This window comes from Silene latifolia, chromosome 2 (assembly GCF_048544455.1).
Source record: "Silene latifolia isolate original U9 population chromosome 2, ASM4854445v1, whole genome shotgun sequence".
NCBI classification, from domain to species: domain Eukaryota; kingdom Viridiplantae; phylum Streptophyta; class Magnoliopsida; order Caryophyllales; family Caryophyllaceae; genus Silene; species Silene latifolia.
Genome location: NC_133527.1, coordinates 55,756,356 through 55,774,418, shown reverse-complemented (window position 1 = coordinate 55,774,418; position 18,063 = coordinate 55,756,356). Strand labels below are relative to the sequence as shown.

Genomic DNA, 18,063 nt, shown 5'->3' with positions numbered 1-18,063 from the left:
GACATAAAAGGGGGAAGAACCCTAATTTTTCGGCCCAAATTCAACCACAAACGCGAATTAAAGCAAGAATAAGATACATACCTCGATTAGTCATGATTTATGGCACGAATTGATCAAGTTTTTGCGAGTTTTGGTTGGAATTTGAAAGAATTTGAGAAGAAGTTGTGTTTTGTAATTATGAAATAGAACACGGTTTTAGTCGGGTTTTTACCTAGACAGGGACAAGCCCAAGAAAAGACGCAGCATTAGCTGCGCCCCTTCCAAATGCCGCAGCTCTTGCTGCGCCTGTTCCCCAGCGTCATTCCAGCTCAAATTTAAAAGTTCGTTATAAGTTTGTTATTTGTGGGCCCAAGTTTTGTGCGCCTCTTCTCCGACATCCTATATATTATATTTTGTTCTTGGGCATTCTTTTCGTCCAGACCTGTATTCTTTCGGAACGGACTGCAAACCATCACAACATTTTGTTTCCCATCAAGGACTCCTTTGAACACAGTTCACAAGCTCCTCAGTTATTATCAGAATTTCGCTTGCAACAACCGAGTAGATTTCCAGCGGTGCTTAGGACGCGCCACTATCAGTCAAGCCTCTTCATTTTCTTAGACGATGTTTAAGACACGCCTTTATCAATACATTTATATTCCCGGCGAGAGTTCATTATAGCCAATGTACTTCTTAAGAAGTGGAGTTTGTTTGAAATCAGACACAAGCAGATCTCCCAAGAATGATTCAATCCAGACAGAGTCATCCATATCTTCCTCAGCAATATTTTGCAGTATTGCTCCTGACGACCAAGATGTTCCTAGTCGTCGATATATACTTCTCCAAGAGATATTTTGCAGTGTTGCTGTTGACAATCAAGACATTATTTTACCAAGCGAGATTTCGTTGCCATTCACAGTCCACGAATTTCTCAGAAGAAGAGTTCGCTTGAAGACCGATGCAAGCAGATTCTCCAGCAGTTCTCCCGACGTCCTGCTGACCCTAAAAAATCCTTCAGTACTTTCAGATAATCTTTTATCTTTCAGATGATCCTTCAGACCTTTCAGGTAATCCTTTAGCCTTTAGACATCAAGTTATCTTCAGACCCAGAGTTTCGCCGGAACGCCTTCCGTCCCGTTTCACCCATGAGATTCTCAGGTATAATTTCTTCTTATGGTTGGCGAGCTTCCTTACATAGTCTAATGGACTTTAAATGACCCTCTCCGATAGTCGACATACTCTAAAATGTTCCCGACGACAGGTCCTTGGTTCAGACCCCTTGAGCCGCCTTGCGTCGCCATAGTCGTCAGGTTGTAATCTTCGATTGACCTGATGGCTATACTTTGACTTTCGCCTTGTCCAAGGCTCAGTTAAAGTGAGGGCTCTGTAGATACCTCATTTCTACACCTTCCGCCAACCACCCAGTGATGATTGGGCCGCATGTTTGGTACACGGAATGATTTATGACAGTCCATAAGTTTATCGCCAGGTGATAGATCAAACACTTGTGTCTACCCCTTGGTTGTCATCTACGCACCGATACGGTCGTTTTGACAATAATTAGAGTTCATTTGGAGTCCGGGTCAAAAACCGCTTCATTTTCTAAGAAACTGTTTAAAATGCCGAGTCGGAATGTTCTAGAATGTTCTATATATTTATTCCTAATTAAATTTTATATCTTTTGGTAAATATCTTCCATATATCATATTTAACGGAATAAGGAAGTAGAGATCTACCACAATTCCATAATAGAAACGCGGAAATCTTTCTTCCGTAGAAGGAAACTTCTGGGGAAATGACGTAGCAGGTGCTACGCCTCTTGAAAGGACCGCAGCAGCTGCTGCGCCTCTTCCCCAGCTCGTTTTTGCTGTTTATTGAATTTACGTGATTTCTTTCCAAAGTTTGTGTCATTCCAAAACTCTTCACATTTTTTGGTATAAATAGAGACCTTTGGTCTCCATATTTTTCACGCGAGTGTCCGCCCTTCTCTTCTCCCTTTGCATTCTAGACCTTGCTCTAAGTTTTCGACGCCTACGTGCTTGATCAATCGACCACGTAAGCTCAGATCATTCTGAGTACCAGTCACGTTGCATGACCGACCAATTTGACCACTACACATCAATCAATTAATCTAAAATCCTCCAACGAGGGCACTTTCTACATACATTCGAGTCGAGCAATCACTAACGTTAACTTAGTTAATCTCGTTTCATCAAACATGTAAGTCTGAGGGCGTAAATCCCATCTTTATTTATTGTATTTCATTTTTGTACCCATTAATCTAAGGTTTACGTCAAAAGTATATTTCAAACCGACTTAGAAAAACCCTTTCATAAAACTGTTTTTACGCAACAACGGATACCAGATGTCGAGAAGAAAGGCAGCAGCAGCTGCGCCTCTTCGAAGGGTCGCAGCATCTGCTGCGCCTGTTCCAGAGACTGCCGCTGCTCCTGCTTTTCTTCTTCTTCCTCGGGTTTCCATTGTTTCGTTCTTTTCGTTCTTTTTATTATTTTCTTTCTTTCTTCAGTATATAAACCATGTTTTAATAATTTCTTTTCAACTATAACGTTTTATTTCGACTTAAATCCCTTATAATTCGATATTTGCGGGTTTTCATCATTAAATCAAACCCGGATTTTAGAAACTCGATTTGTCCATGTCAAGTTTCTGAGATTCGTCTTTTGTACATAATTTCCTTGTTTGATTTAAGTTTATCAAGTTCTATTCGATTTTTAGATTCGTTCCTTTTGTATTTCCGACATCGTAAATAAATCTAATTCGTTCTAACTCGTTTAAATTTGTTTTAATCCGTTTTTTTCGTTTTGACGGTTACAGAAGTAATTAACATGCTAAAACACTTCCACTTGAGTCTAAATATGAATAATCAATCGTAAATACACCATCGAACATTAACAGATAGCAGTTCTGACTTCACAAGCCAGAGCTCAACTCAAGAACAGACGCATGAATAGTTTCGCCTCTTCCAAGGGACGCAGCAGATGCTGCGCCTTTTCTGAGGTGATTTCTGTCTCTGAACTTCTTTTCTCGCTTTGACGTAGCCTTTAATTACGTGCTTAATTAACTAATAATCGTAATATAACCCTTAATCTGATCTATTTTATTGCTTTAATTTCCAACCCTTTTATTTTCCTCTTTTTCTATTCAAAATTGAGTCTTAAGTTTACTTTTGACGTAAATCAATTAACCATTGTAATCAATTATAATTTTTATCATTGTTTTTTATTTATCGTTTTTATTGTTTATGTATGATTTATTGACTTATATTCACATGTAATCAATTCTAAATCCTGATTTCGACGTTAATGATTGCCTAAATTATTTGTTCACCGACATAGTTAATTCTCACATGCTAGGATTAATCTGTGGATGTTGCATTGCATGCATATAATTGACGACATATCAAATATGAATAATTTCCCTAATCATTAGTAGAGGTCGCTATCAAGGCAGGCGGGATTAGGTGTTCAGTAAAAGGACTTCCTAATACGTACCCTCACCCCCTTACTCCAGATCTCTGTGAACATGCGTGTTCATTGGCATCCACGAGAGTCATTCTAGACATAGAATGCTAAGGGTAACGAGTTCTTAGTGATCATGTCACTATGTTGTGTCTTGACATGACACGAGGTATTCGAATGGTTCCAATTTTCCATAAAAATTGGTGGCGACTCCACAAATGCAGGCTTATTCAACCTTTCACCGGTTTCAATGCCTCACAAATCTGTAACGGCCCATGATGTGCTTTGGCAATCCAAGGTTCCGTGGGAGAAGTGTCGCTGCCTTAAACACACAAAGCGCAAGTGCGCGCGGCGCGGGTGGCTCATGTCCACAAGGAAAAACCATACTTAAAATTACACAATTTTACATACTAAGAAGTTTTAATATCTGCAAATAATATGAAATCTATACTCTAATGATAGCATTTTTTACCACGAAGCTAGTTATATTATTTTAATAATTTTTTTAACGATATTTTTTTGCCAAGTGAAATGTAAAAGTTTGATATAAAAATTGGAAATATCACTTGAATATAATTTAGGAAATATATATATATTATAATAATTAAAAGATTCTCCACTTTATTTTTTTTATATTAAAAATTATTATTTATGATACTTTTTTAAATTAATTTTTGATGATGTGAACGCTTAAGAATCGCTCGAAAAAACTCTTATATATATATATATACTATATTTAATGCCCGTGCGATGCACGGGCCGTTAAGTAGAGTCTATAAAAAAATTATTCTCCTTTTTTTATCGTACAAAAAAAATAACTTTTATAATAGATTTATAGTTAGACTCTTAAATTCTCCCTAACATGCTCTTTTTTTAGAAACTTTAACGTGTAAAAGAGTATATTAAAACCATAAGTTCTATATATATATATATATATATATATATATATATATATAGAATTAGGATCACATGAGTCCACTCTATCTTTTTGAGTCTCGTGAGTTCACTTATGTATCACACGCTCTACACAAAAATATCACGTTTTTTTTTTTACAAAAAAAAAAAAAAATTTTTTGTAAAAAAAAGCTGTGATATTGTTTAGTATAACCTGTGATATTGTATCTGAGTCTGTGAGTCCAGTAAAAGAGTATCACGAGTTATACAAAACAGTATCAAACCTTACAATAAACAATATCACTGGTTGTACTAAACAATATCACGGGTTATTTTATACAATATCACACCACTGAACCAAAATATGTCAAACTACTTCTCGATTCTTGAATAGTTGCAAATTGACTGGTTACTGTGGAATTGATAGCATTGAATAATGCAAAATGACTGGTTATTTACTGTCGATTATCTAACAAATAAGTCATCTCATCAATTATTCACGCAATTCTCGATTCTTACTTCTCCTCCATGATTGAATTAGTAAATGAAGCCAAATCAGTCATAAAGATACCATCTTTCCAAATTATTGTGGTCCAGGGTGTTATGGGCTCGTTTCCTTGGTCTGATTTGTCATTTGCTCCGATGTGGTTGGAGCTAACAGGCTTTTCTCACACAACAACATCATTCCTTCCTGGGCTGTTTACTATAGCCGGTTCAATAGGAGGTTTGTTTGGAGGATGGCTTGGGGACAGGATGTCAGGGCGTTTACCGACAGCTGGCAGGATAATACTTGCTCAGATAAGCTCGGGATCAACAATTCCTCTAAATGCTGTGCTTTTATTGGTTTTGCCAGATTACCCTTCCACTGCTGTCATGCATGGTTTGGTGTTATTTATCACGGGATTTTTCATATCCTGGAACGCTCCTGCTACGAACAAGTATGCTTTATAAATCCGTTACTCTCTTTATATTGTTTGAATTACAGGGACTTGGGAATGTTTAAATGATGTAATCATTTTGTCCATGAATAAACTCCATAATTTCCATTTTGGGGTGTCCGTGAATGTATCTGCGAATAAACTTCCTACTTCGAATTTTTTTTTGTTCTGGTACGTTAGTGGTCTTTATAGATTGTGACTTGTGACCCTACTACATCTTTCGTCAACTTAAACTTTCAGCCACAAATCTGAAAAAAAATACTATTATATTGTTATTCAATTCGTGATATTCTTGTGTACAGCGTGTGATACATAAGTGGACTCATGGGACTCAAAAATATAGGTGGACTCACCGGATCTTGCCTATATATATATATATATATATAGGCGGGATCTCGTGAGTTTGATTCTTACGGTGAGTTGTGAGTTTGGAAAATCTCAACCATTGAATAAGACTAAATACACGGTTAAGATTGAATTTTTATTAAACAGCTAATTTTATCGTTCTCTTTCATATTCTAAAATCAGCCACTCAACTCAGCGACCTCACCATACTCCAATGGCGGCGATTCCGTAACATCGCTCCATCATAAACAACACTACACAACTCCATTTCGCACAAGTCTATCCGCTCTTATGTTTCTCCCAAATATATTTCTTTCCCCTATTTCATCTTCATCCATTGAAATTCTTCCTTCCCTCCTTCGAATTTCTAGGGTTCGAAAAAAGGGGAAGAAATTGTCAATTAATTTAATCAATTACGGAGGATAAAACGATGAATGTTGTGCGACGTATAAGTATTTCTGCTGCCAGACCTTCTCTTTTTGAATCCGTATGCCTTTTCAATTCCCCCTTTTTAATTGCATCTTTTTATTTTTATTTTTTGTTGTTGTTTTTATTGAGTTTCAAATTGAATTTAATCGGAAAGTGTTAATTGCAACATGCTGGTGTTTGCATTGCTATGTTATGTTGATGATTATGAGGTTTTATATTTTTGATCGATATTTGTGAAAGTTTCTATCGTTGCCCTTACCACCATATGCAAATGCAGGGAGTACAGGTGATTGCTTACTCTTCTGTTATATAAATTTTAGTTTTTAAGCTTGGGATCGTCCTTATAAGGATCAGAGGTTTTGGCTCCGGAGGTTTTTATTCTCGAGCTCGAGTTCTCATGTTAATTTTCTGTGGGAAGTTAAGAATCACAATTGGAAAACAATGTTAGATCAGAATTTTTTTGGAAAGAAGTAAAAGAATGAAGATTAAGGAAATGCAAGTCAATAGGCAGTTGGAGGACAAAAATATAGACGTAGGAAGAATTGAACAAAAGGTGACAAAACCTAAAAAAGAAAAGGAAAAAAAACGCAAACCTGGCATGAAGTTTCATCTACAGATTGCCGATTCATAACTCATGTCGCTTTCTGGGATAACTGGTATTTCCACTAAAACAACATCAATTTGGTCAGCAACTTCTGCCATTTCTCCAGCAGGAGAAGAACGCTGATTTTCTCTGCTCAAATTATTCTGTACACTATAAGAGGGAGTAGCAGCATGATGGGTGCCAGATGCTTCTCCGCCAGAATTTCGGTCCTCCAGCAGATTTTCAGCAATGGGTAGATTGCTATTTGAAGCCTTGCCAGGCACTACGGCTTCTGCCTTTTGCAATTGGATATTGTTTACAGATTGGGGATTCTCCAACAGCTCATCCTGTACCAAAGGTTTTCACAAGTTTCAACAAAAAGAATCAAATAAGCAAGAACCTAAACACAAGCAAGTAGACAAGCAGGTGAAATAAGAAGCACACAAGCAAGGAGGTGGAATAAGAAGCCCACAAGCAAGCACCTCAAAATTAAATGTTGCAGGCTTAATTGTTTTTGGAAGAAAATTTCCCGAGAAAATGGCGGACTGTCGGTATGTTACAGCTAGAGTTGTAGTACTTATTAATTTTCGAACAAAAAGAAGTAGATTCCAAATTTTCATCTAGAACGCAAAGCATTACTACTTTTATTAAACAACTACTTTTATTGGCATCAGTGGTGAACGAATTGATGGTGTGTGAACGGTGGTGAGATCTGCTACTTGTCGTCTTGGTGGTATTGGGGCAGAAATTTTTTCAATAATGTTAGTGTTTTGTCCTTGTAATTTTGATGTACCTGGTAAATCTGCTACTCAGTGTCAACATTAATCTAAAGCTAAAACATACAACATTATGCAGACGGTTGGGCGTTTATATGAACTTATTAGTTTGTGAGTGTTTCGACCGTTATAGGATTACCATCAACTTCTAGTTCGAAGGAATTGCGCAAAGATGAAGCGAAACCAAATGAAGAAGCAAAACTTGTCTGATGTCATAATAGCCAATAGGATTATTCTTATGTTCACTATATTTAAAGTAGCATAATGAGAAATTTAGAAAAATGTAAGAATAACACCATAATAACAGTACAATAACACCAGAATAGCAGTACAATAACACCAAAATAACAGCACAATAACACATGGTAAAAAAGAGTGGAAAATGAAAGTAGTAAAAAAATCAAAGTTACACGGGAATAACATCACAATAATAGCAGAATAACAGTAGAATAATAGCATAATAACACGTGGTAAAAAAAAAAATCAAAGTCGTAAAAAAAGTCAAAGTGGCACCGGAATAACAGCACAATAACATGCGGTAAAAATAAGAGTAAAAAAATCAAAGTGACACCGGAATAACATCACAATAACAGCAGAATAACAGAACAATAACACGTGGTAAAAAAAAAAAGAAAAAAAAATCAAAGTCGTAAAAAAATTCACAAGAATAAAGAGAATAACATCACAATAATAAATGGAATAACAATAACAAAGACAATAACATATGGTAAAAAAAAAAGAGAAAAAAATCAAAATCGTAAAAAAATCAAAGTAATGTTGAGAATAACATCACAATAACAGCGGAATAACAATAACAGCACAATAACATGTGGTAAAAAAAAAAGAGAAAAAAAAATCGAAGTCGTAAAAAAAATCCAGGTAAAAAAAAGCACAATAATAGCATAATAACACGAGGTAAAAAAAATAAGAGAAAAAAATGTCAAGTAAAAAAACATCCGGTACAAAAAGAAAAAGAAAAAAAGGTAACATAATGAGTAAATTAAAGAAAAACATAAGAGAAAACAAAAATGAAAGTGGTAAAAAAAAAAGCATAATAACACGAGGTAAAAAAAAAGAGAAAAAAATTAAAGTAAAAAAAAAGTAACATTAGAAAAAAATAGAAAATAAGTAAATGACAATGGTTTTATATGACATGTAAGATTTGATCTTGACCACTCATCTCTAATATAATCTAGTGGCTGAGATTCCCCCAACTCACAACTCACCATAAGAACCAAAATCACCAAATCCAATCTCTCTCTCTCTCTCTCTCTCTCTCTATATATATATATATATATAGAGAGAGTTAGGATCTATTGAGTCTACCCTCTTAGGGTGAGTCCGTCCTACCATTCCTAGCCATCCGATCATCTCCTAATCAACTCAATCGTATGGCTGAGATTAAATCTCAGATTTTATATTCAAACTCAACTTTATATAAACACGTATTTCTGCGTAATCTTCCTCATAAATCATAACAACTTTCTCTCTCTTCTTTATCTCTCTTCAAAATTCTCTCACGTTGTTACTTCACCTTCAACTCGCAATTTTTTCTGGTGAATTCGCTTATCATCTTTACTTGTACTTCTCATTATTTATGTTAAATTTGTTACTGTTTTTTCCTAATTTGTTACTGTTATTGTTCTTAGACGATTTATTGTTTAATTTATGCACAGCTGTTGAAGCTTACTCTGATGGTCGTCTAAATCCGTTTCTGTTATTCTTTTGATTTAGGTATTTCCTGCACTTTTTTGTGCAAGGCTTCAATCGTAATTCATCTTCAGTTTCGTTTTCATCAAATTATGATTTCAATTGTTCGTTTTAGCTTATTCATCGTTCTAATCAGTATTTACTTTGTGTTTGCAGGTCTCTGTTTTAATGTCGACAGTTCCGTCTACTCCGTTGACTAATGTTTCCGTTGAAGATGACATTCATCCCGGTTATAACATCGTTTCTCTGTTTTTCGTTTTACACTCCTTTCTCTATACATGCATGTGCATTTTTTTACCTATTTTTCATTGATTAGAACTCATGCTATGCTAATTTATGTGTTTTCTGCTATTTTATTGTAGAATTTTAATTAATTATTTTCATTAATCCGCATGTTTATTTTAACAGATTTTTATGCCACTGTAACACATATGCTACATTACTGTTACATGTTATATTTGAATATAAGTTAAAAGTTTCACACCTTCACTATGTCAATTACTGTAACAGATATGATGCATTACTGTACCAGTATTTTAACAATCACTGTAACATGTTTTGTTTCATTCTTAATTTCACATCTTCAGTTACTGCAACACATATGCTGCATTAACGTAACAGCCATGATGTATTGTTGTAACATGTATGACATACCCCTGTAACATACCTTGTTTATTCTCTGATTGTTTTTTTACCTTTACATTATTCAGAGGTTCAATCTTGTCGTGAATCTGTTTTTACCCCAACCTGCACATCACATCCAACAAAGAATACATCCACTTCAATTGAGCTACACTCCTGGTGGTAGTGAGAGATGTACTAGGCTAGTTGAGGAGTCATTCACACCTAAACTGGGAATGCAGTTTGTTGACTTTGATTCAGCAATGTGTTTTTTTGTGGTATATGCAATTTTCTGTGGGTTTGAGCCAAGGCTGTATACTACAAAACGTACCCGTGGTGGTGAATTACTGAGGAAGTCTATTGTTTGTAATCGTCAAGGATACAGAGAGAATAAAAATAAACTGAAGTGTCCTGTTGAGAAAGATTCTACTGCTAAGCCTTATGTTTCAAGGAATGTTAAAGTTACTAGGATTGGGTGTCCAGCAATGATGAGGGTTGAAGCGACGGGGGGTGGAGGTTGTAGAGTTGATCAATTTGTTGCTTTCCATAATCACCGTCTTCTCTCTATTAACGACAAAGAGTTCCAGAAAGTTGTAAGGAAACTTTCCTATTTCCAAAAAAAGTTAATCATTGATAACTCAAAGTTGCAATTTGGGGCGTCCATTAGTTTTCAAAGAATGCAAAGAATATGCAGATGGTTATGCTAATGTTGGAGCAACTTTGACAGATTTTAAGAATTTTGCTAGGGATGTCAAATGTTATATAGGTTTAAAGGATGCAACTCTTTTTGTTAATCATCTTGAAGAGCTAGCAAAAATTAAATCTGGTTTCTATTTTGCACACGAGATTGATGATCAGAAGTGTTTAAGCAGGGTGATTTGGTCAGATGCTGAGTCTAGGAAGAACTATGCTGAGTTTGGTGATGCCCTTAGCTTTGATGCTACATACGGAACTAATAAATATGGTATGATTTTCACTCCGTTTTATCGGAGTTGATCACCACAAACGGTCTGTCACATTTGCTTGTAGTTTGCTTGATCATGAGAATGAAGACTCCTTTACATGGTGTTTCAAAATTTTTTTGGATTGTATGGGTCAAAAGAAGCCTTTATGTATCGTAACAGATCAAGATGCTGGGATGTTACTTGCTATTCCTAATGTTTTTAAAACAGCCCGCCACCGTTTTTGTATGTGGCATATTATGGAAAAAGTTAGTTCTAAAGTAGGTGCAATCATATGCAAAGAGACTGATTTTCTCTCTCGTTTGCATTCGGTTGTTTGGGATTCTACTTTAGAACCAAAAGAGTTTGAAGAGAAGTGGCTTGCAGTTATGAATGATTTCAACCTTGTTGGCCATAAATGGCTTTCAAGCATGTATCGTGAGAAGCACTGTTGGATCCCTGCCTATTTTAGAGACATGCCAATGGGAGGGTTGTTAAGAACAACTCAGAGATCCGAGAGTTCAAATTCCTTCTATAAGCGTTATCAGACTCATTTTGGAACTTTGGTTGAGTTTTGGATGCGGTTTGAAAGCGCCATGGAACAACAAAGATTATTTGCAAAAATGTCATGATAAGGACGGTGAGCACGATTTACATCACTTACTGCGGTGGCTACTAAAATTGAGTTACATGCTGCATCTGTCTACACCCATAAAGTGTTTTATGATGTTCAAGTTGAATTGAAGAACACTTCTTCTTGCGGCCTTGCTGGTATGCCTGTAAGTGGGGATGTTCGTGTATATGACATTAATGATGAGTTGAGACATTCTACATTCCAGGTTTCATATAATGTCGCAACACAAGAGGTTACTTGCAGTTGCAAACTTTTTGAAAGTAAAGGTTTACTTTGCAAGCATGTATTTTGGGTTTTCTTAGCTAATCTCCTGAAAAGCATTCCTTCGAAATACATCGTCCCTCGTTGGTGTAAGGCTTCATATAGAAACCCTTTCTCAATTCTTCCTGGCAATATCATAGAGGATCGTGACCCCTATTTGATGTTATCAAGATGGAGATTTCTAATGTTTGGTCAGAGTTTTATTCGACAATCGGTGTTGCAAAAAGCTTGCATGTTGATCGCATCAAAGAATTAGCTGCTCTTTTGAAGTCTTTTAGAGAAGAATTCAGTCCTGCGTCCTCATCAGAGGTATTATCCAAGGAGAAAGAGATAGAGCAGCTTTTGGGTTTTACAAGTTCTTCAGAAGTGACGATCTTACCACCCAAACAAGTCAGGAACAAGGGTAGCGGCAAAAGGCTTTTGTCCAGCAGGAATGAGTCGATAGCAAAAGCACAAAAGCCTAAAAGACTTTGCGCCTGCTGCAAACAGATGGCTAACCATGACAAACGCAATTGCCCTCAAAAGGAACTAGATGATGTATTCTCTCTTACATTTTATCTAATTATCTTGCTTTTTTTTTCAGATTAACTTTCATTGTTACTGTCATTAACATCATTTTACTGTTGCTTTTCTTCACAGGCAACTTCAGAAGATGATGATGCTGTTTGACTGATGCTGTTGCACTTGTGGAATTAGTGATGATCAAGATGGACATTAATACAAGTCAATTTTACCATTACTTTACGTTTTTTGTATTCGGCATATTTTAGGTTATAAGAAAATAGAGTCCTATCAAACGATTCTTGTGATTTTTTGAGACATACAGTTTTATATTTACACAGTTTTTTGGAAACTATGATGCTTACTGTAATAGTACTTGAGACAATGTCATTGTGATTCTCAATAACATCATTCTAACGTTACTATAACATATTTCAAGTGTTGCTGCAACAGACACTGTTGATTGTTTCCTTTTATTTTTCCAAGGTGATCATGCTGTTTCACTGTAATATCATCAAACTGTTACTAAAACAACATAATACAACTACTGTAACAACATTTTAGAATGTCAATGTGATGATTTTGGCAGCAAAATTACTGTACTTGAGACAATGTCATTGTGATTCTCAATAACATCATTCTAACGTTACTATAACATATTTAAAGTGTTGCTGCAACAGAGACACTGTGGATTGTTTCACTGTAATATCATCAAACTGTTACTAAAACAACATAATACAACTACTGTAACAACATTTTAGAATGTCAATGTGATGATTTTGGCAGCAAAATCACTGTACTTGAGCCAATGTCATTGTGATTCTCAATAACATCATTCTAACGTTACTATAACATATTTCAAGTGTTGCTGCAACAGAGACACTATTTATTTTTCATTTTTTATTTTCTAGGTAATCCCGCTGTTCCACTGTAACATCATCAAACTGTTACTACAACATCGTAATATCACTATCAGAATGAAATATTAATGATGTTATCGAATGCATTGTTACTGATAAGAATATCAACAACTTGTAAGTATAACATGCTAATGAAATATTAATTCACAATAACATCATTCATTCAATATCAGTAACAATGAAACACAATTACCATAACAATCTGTTTTAACTACTTTAACATATGTTCTCCAGAACACATTTACAAAATGCATCAAAATGCATTAACTTCATTTCTTTCCAGCATCTCCACCTTCTACTTTTTTCTTTTTTGGATAGCCTTCTCTCCTTGCTGCTTGTTTCACTCTCCTCCCATACGTTGCAAATGTTTGTGGACTTGAATGTAGCACAGGAATCTGAGTTACGTTGGGATTTGGTGCAACAGGTTCAGTGTTGCCATTGTTCTTCTCAGTCGATTCATCCCTTCTACGTTTAATTTCTATCCACATATCTTCTTTTTTACTTTTTAATGCATCCACCTTGCAAAGAACTTCACCGCTTCTCATTTATGTCCGCCAAGACCAATGATCTTGCCATTTCAAAGACAAAATATGCGCCTTGTAATCTTCTTGCCCAGTTCAGATTCATACGGTTCCCCCTCGTATGAAATCATGTGCATCATTAAAAAACATCCTGATTCCTCGTCAGTGGCATCATGTGTTCGCCATGGCAATTTTGTCTCAAAGATAGGGAATCCTGCTATTGCCTCTGCATCTTTTACTCCTTTACTTTCCAAGTAATCACTGAGTACACCAGCCTACATCAAACAAGACAACACTCTTTCAATTAGTCTTTTAAAACTTCCACAAAGTGTTATTTGAATATTTGAATGTGCGAATAGATATTGACACATACCACTACTCTTGTAATATTATACACATTGCTATCCTTCCATGATTTACGAATCATGCTGTCGAGTACATCCACCTTGTTGTTTGACATGTCGACACACATGCAAAAGTAGTGTCTTCCAGCATATAAGGGGATAAAAATTAGTTCTGCCTCAAGATTGCATTCTGAGTTATCAGCTATAAACCTATCCCAACACTCATACACACTGTTAGCTTGTGTATCAACCTGTGTACCATTGGATTCTCTTTCAACCAGAGCATTGATGTCCTCCTGATATATTAATAACAAGTCAAATGAATGCATATTCATTCACAATAACAGACTTATTCAATCACTGTAACATACATGCATAATCACAGTAACAGTTAAAGATGATCAGTATGACTACTTACCATGTGATTTATTCCAAAAAACATAAGTGTTTTTGTGCCTTTCTCAGTGTGTGCTATGTTATTCAGTAGCATAGCCCAACATTCTACGACATTTTGATTTAGATGTACTGTTGGCATCAACGTTTGTATATCTTCTCTTGTTAAACTCTTTTTTGCATTATACACCACCACGGACTCTCTATGTCCAAACAAAAATGACCAGTTAACAGCTTACATGTGTAATTACATTCTTTTTTACAGTAGATAGGATTCAGTTTTTATTACCTTTGATCAAATATGTAGTCATCCAGAAAGCAATAATCAGCCACTTCCTTCCTCGTAATCAATATCAATGAGAAACGCGATTTATTATTTCTCATAAATCTTGACACAAGAGTAGAATTAGGTTCTGGTTCTCCGCAGTATAATGTGCAGCCAATGCCATCTGATGCTCCCTTTATTCGATCGCCTAAGACCGACATAGGTGTCTTGGATAGTCATCACAAATTGTTCGATTTTTTGCTTTTGGTGTTGACCATAATCGTTCTTGTTCAAGTCCTGTTTTCAGTTCATGCAAATAATATTACTTACAAGTCTCAAAACGTATGTAATATAATATGTATCAAAAGACTTTGTACAAGACCCTTACTCTTTGCTTCCTCTTCAGCCTTTTTCTTACGCTGCTCAACAAGCACAGGCAGTAAAGCTTTTCTTTCAGTCTTGATTTCTTCAACCTTCTCCATCAGTTTATCCCTTGTACTATTAAGGTCACTCATCATAAGTATTGCTAATATCTCTGCCCGATATACAATCCTCGTTGTCGCATTTCCAAGGTCACAATCAAATAGCTTACCAACGTAAAACAACATGTGAAACATCATAAACACCCCACAGTCGACATTCTCATACAATTCTGTACACTTCCACTTGAATTGCACATTTCTCATTGGAAAACTTTTAACCATTCCGCCCTTTTGAACACCATTTTCAGCTAGAAATGCTCCAAACATATGGGCCTGCATTAGAACAATACACATTCAGATACTTTATACACATTCAGATACTCAGTTCTAAACTTACAACAATATATCAAATTGCAATTGCAAAAGCCACTAGAAAACGTACTGTTATCATTGCCATGTCGACATACTCATTTTCTGTAAAGACCCCTCCATACTCTCTGTTGTCTAAGTAGTCAATCTTCTTGTCAATGAAATTTTTACAAGCACAAAAGAAGTGCTTATTAAATATCATTGGAATGAATACCTACGAAAACGTCAAGAAACAAGCTTTTTAGATATTGGAAGTCATAGATTCTTATAGTTTCTTATTGAAAAAGTTTGAAACTATTTTTTCTTACCATGTCAGAATCCAAATTCAATGGACTTTTGCAACACTTGCACCAACCTCTCCATGCATTAAATATTTCTTCCACATATCCTGCCCTTTTATCATCTTCTGTTGTCAATAAGCTAATGATTTGTTCCTGAAAATTGAAAGCTTAAATGTTGTCATTCTGCTTATCAATATAACATACTATTTCAATTACTATAACATATACATTCCTTCAGAGTAACATACAATATAATTACCAGTATAACATACTATTTCAATTACTATAACATATACATTCCTTTAGAGTAACATACAATAAAATTACCAGTATAACATACTACTACAGTTACTATAACATATATAACCCTTCAGAATAACATACCATATGATTAATTCCCAAATATAATCTGTAGGGTTCATCAGTCACCACCTTCTTGACAATCAGTTCATTAAGCATAATTGACCAACATTCTATGACTGATGTTGTTATCAACTCATCGGCCATCATACTTTTTGCATCATCCTTTGACAGAAAGTGCAGCAAACCAAATGTTGCTAATCTCTCACTGTAAAAAAAAAAAAAAGTTGTAATATGCAAATGTATATCATACAAATATAGAGAATGTATACGAATGTAAACAGTTGAGTTGTATACTTACTCATTCTTGTAGTTGTGGTCAGTTAGGTAACAGTAGTCTACTACCTCCTTTCGTTGTCGAAGAAGAGGCGCCATCAACTCACTATGTTCAATCATGTACTCCGACAACAGAATTGTCTCCTCTTCTGCATGTCCACATACCAGTGAACATCCGAAATCATAATCGACTACATCCATGCATTCTTCTTCTCTGTTTGTGTGTAGTAGATATGAATGCTTATCAGTTGTTCTGTCTTGGGTGGCATCTGGATCTCCATTTGCTGGTTCTTCCATGTTTGTTGTGGTTGGAGTCTCTGTCCCGTCTTTATACTCATTCCCATTGTCAGACTCGTAGCTGAAGTCATTTTTGCTTTTGTATTCGTGAATTCAAGAATTCCCCTTTGTCTGTTGTCTCCTCATTCAATGTTTTTTTAGCAGCAGGGTTTACGGCTTCCTTGGCTATGTTTAAAACAATCTCTTCTAAGCCTTTTGCAATATTATGTGGTGACTGGTTTGCCTTTGTAGCATTCTGTTGTTCTTCATCTAAGGACTTGTTGTATGCATTAATTAATTCTTCAAACTCTTCAAAAGAAGGTATATCAAGGCTTTGGGCATGTTTAGTCCTCTTCACCAAGTCGTCCATATAAGCATGGTACATGGGATTCTTGTACGATTCTTTGAGTTTGTGTTGGAGCAACTGGGGTACGATTCTCGCATTGCTTTTATCAGCACACACTGTTTCGACCCTACTTTTCGCTTGAATATCTGCATACGTTCAACATTTCTTGCATGGAAAAGGTCAGAATCCCTTTTCATCTCGAGGAAGAGCAAATGAATGTCCTGTATAACATTATAAGTAAGAATTATAAGTACTACTGTTATTTAAGTTTTCAAAAGAATTAGCATTAAAAATGATTTTTACAATAACTACTATGTTCTCAACTTACATCAATGGCCTTCTTCTTTAACTGTTCGTCTGATTCAATTCCTGGAGGCAGTTCCATTGCTACATAAACTTTCCCTCTCTCAATTCCAGTTTTCTGACTCCCATCTTTTTTTCCCCTTACTTGCGAAACAGTTTCTGATTTTTGCAGACAAATTGGATATTTTGTCTTTGTCATTGTCCCATCCCCCAAGTATCCTACAGCTTTCTCATCACCAACTCTTTTCTTCAACTTTTCATCTGTCCAATGTTGTATTAATGGAAGTTCAGTTGGTTGTACTTCTCCTCTAAACTCGATTCTATGCATGTATGCCAGCATGAGGAACATAGTGCATCCGCAAAGACTCTTACAACCACCTTTAAACTCTTCCACTGCTTTAACCAATTTCTGAAACACATACTTGCACCAATCTAAATCTTTGATTTTCGCAACATCTTGGACAGCGTTAAGCAGCTTGAAATCTAGGATATGACTTGTGTTAGGTGCTAAGAATGTGCACATACTGTAGACCACAAACATCCGCTTGAAGTCATCTCCACTCTCAGTTGTTTGCTTTAACCTTTCAGATAACTGGTTCATCTTGATCATCTCTGTTGTGCCTCCTAATCCGAACCTTTGGCGCCATTGTTCTTTTAAAGGCTCCTCTACTGACTGTTTACAACGACCAATCGGTGTAAATTCCACTTCATTACCTTGCCTAGGTAACATGAAAAAGTCATGGATATCATCCTTTTTCAGAATAAACTCCTTTGTACGAGAAGCTTTGAACAGGAAGCTGTTGTGGTTGAATGCGTTTATCACCCATTTTATTATCCCCTTTGGGAATTCGGTTATTTTCAATTCTAACAGGCCCCCAAACCCAATCTCTTTAACT

General features: G+C 35.7%; 1 protein-coding gene and 1 long non-coding RNA gene across 2 annotated transcripts; both read left to right on the top strand.

Annotated features, from left to right (window-relative positions):
* Positions 1–5,773: 5,773 nt before the first annotated feature.
* LOC141642775 (uncharacterized) lies at positions 5,774–7,429 on the top strand. The gene is made up of 2 exons (XR_012543420.1): positions 5,774–6,122; positions 6,342–7,429. It is a non-coding gene; the product is annotated as an uncharacterized LOC141642775 (long non-coding RNA).
* A 2,195-nt stretch (positions 7,430–9,624) lies between these two features.
* Positions 9,625–11,327, top strand: LOC141640823 (protein FAR1-RELATED SEQUENCE 5-like). The gene is made up of 4 exons (XM_074449504.1): positions 9,625–9,681; positions 9,844–10,270; positions 10,482–10,718; positions 10,879–11,327. Exons 1-4 carry the CDS (start codon positions 9,625–9,627, stop codon positions 11,325–11,327), a joined length of 1,170 nt encoding a protein of 389 aa, XP_074305605.1.
* Positions 11,328–18,063: the final 6,736 nt, after the last annotated feature.

What these genes read in the sequence shown, in the direction of transcription:
- LOC141640823 (XM_074449504.1), top strand. Translation starts at nt 9,625, where the DNA reads ATGTCAATTACTGTAACAGATATGATGCATTACTGTACCAGTATTTTA. An exon ending in CCAGTATTTTAACAATCACT is followed by an intron (nt 9,682 to 9,843) that starts GTAACATGTTTT and finishes TACATTATTCAG; the next exon opens with AGGTTCAATCTTGTCGTGAA. An exon ending in ATACGGAACTAATAAATATG is followed by an intron (nt 10,719 to 10,878) that starts GTATGATTTTCA and finishes GTATCGTAACAG; the next exon opens with ATCAAGATGCTGGGATGTTA.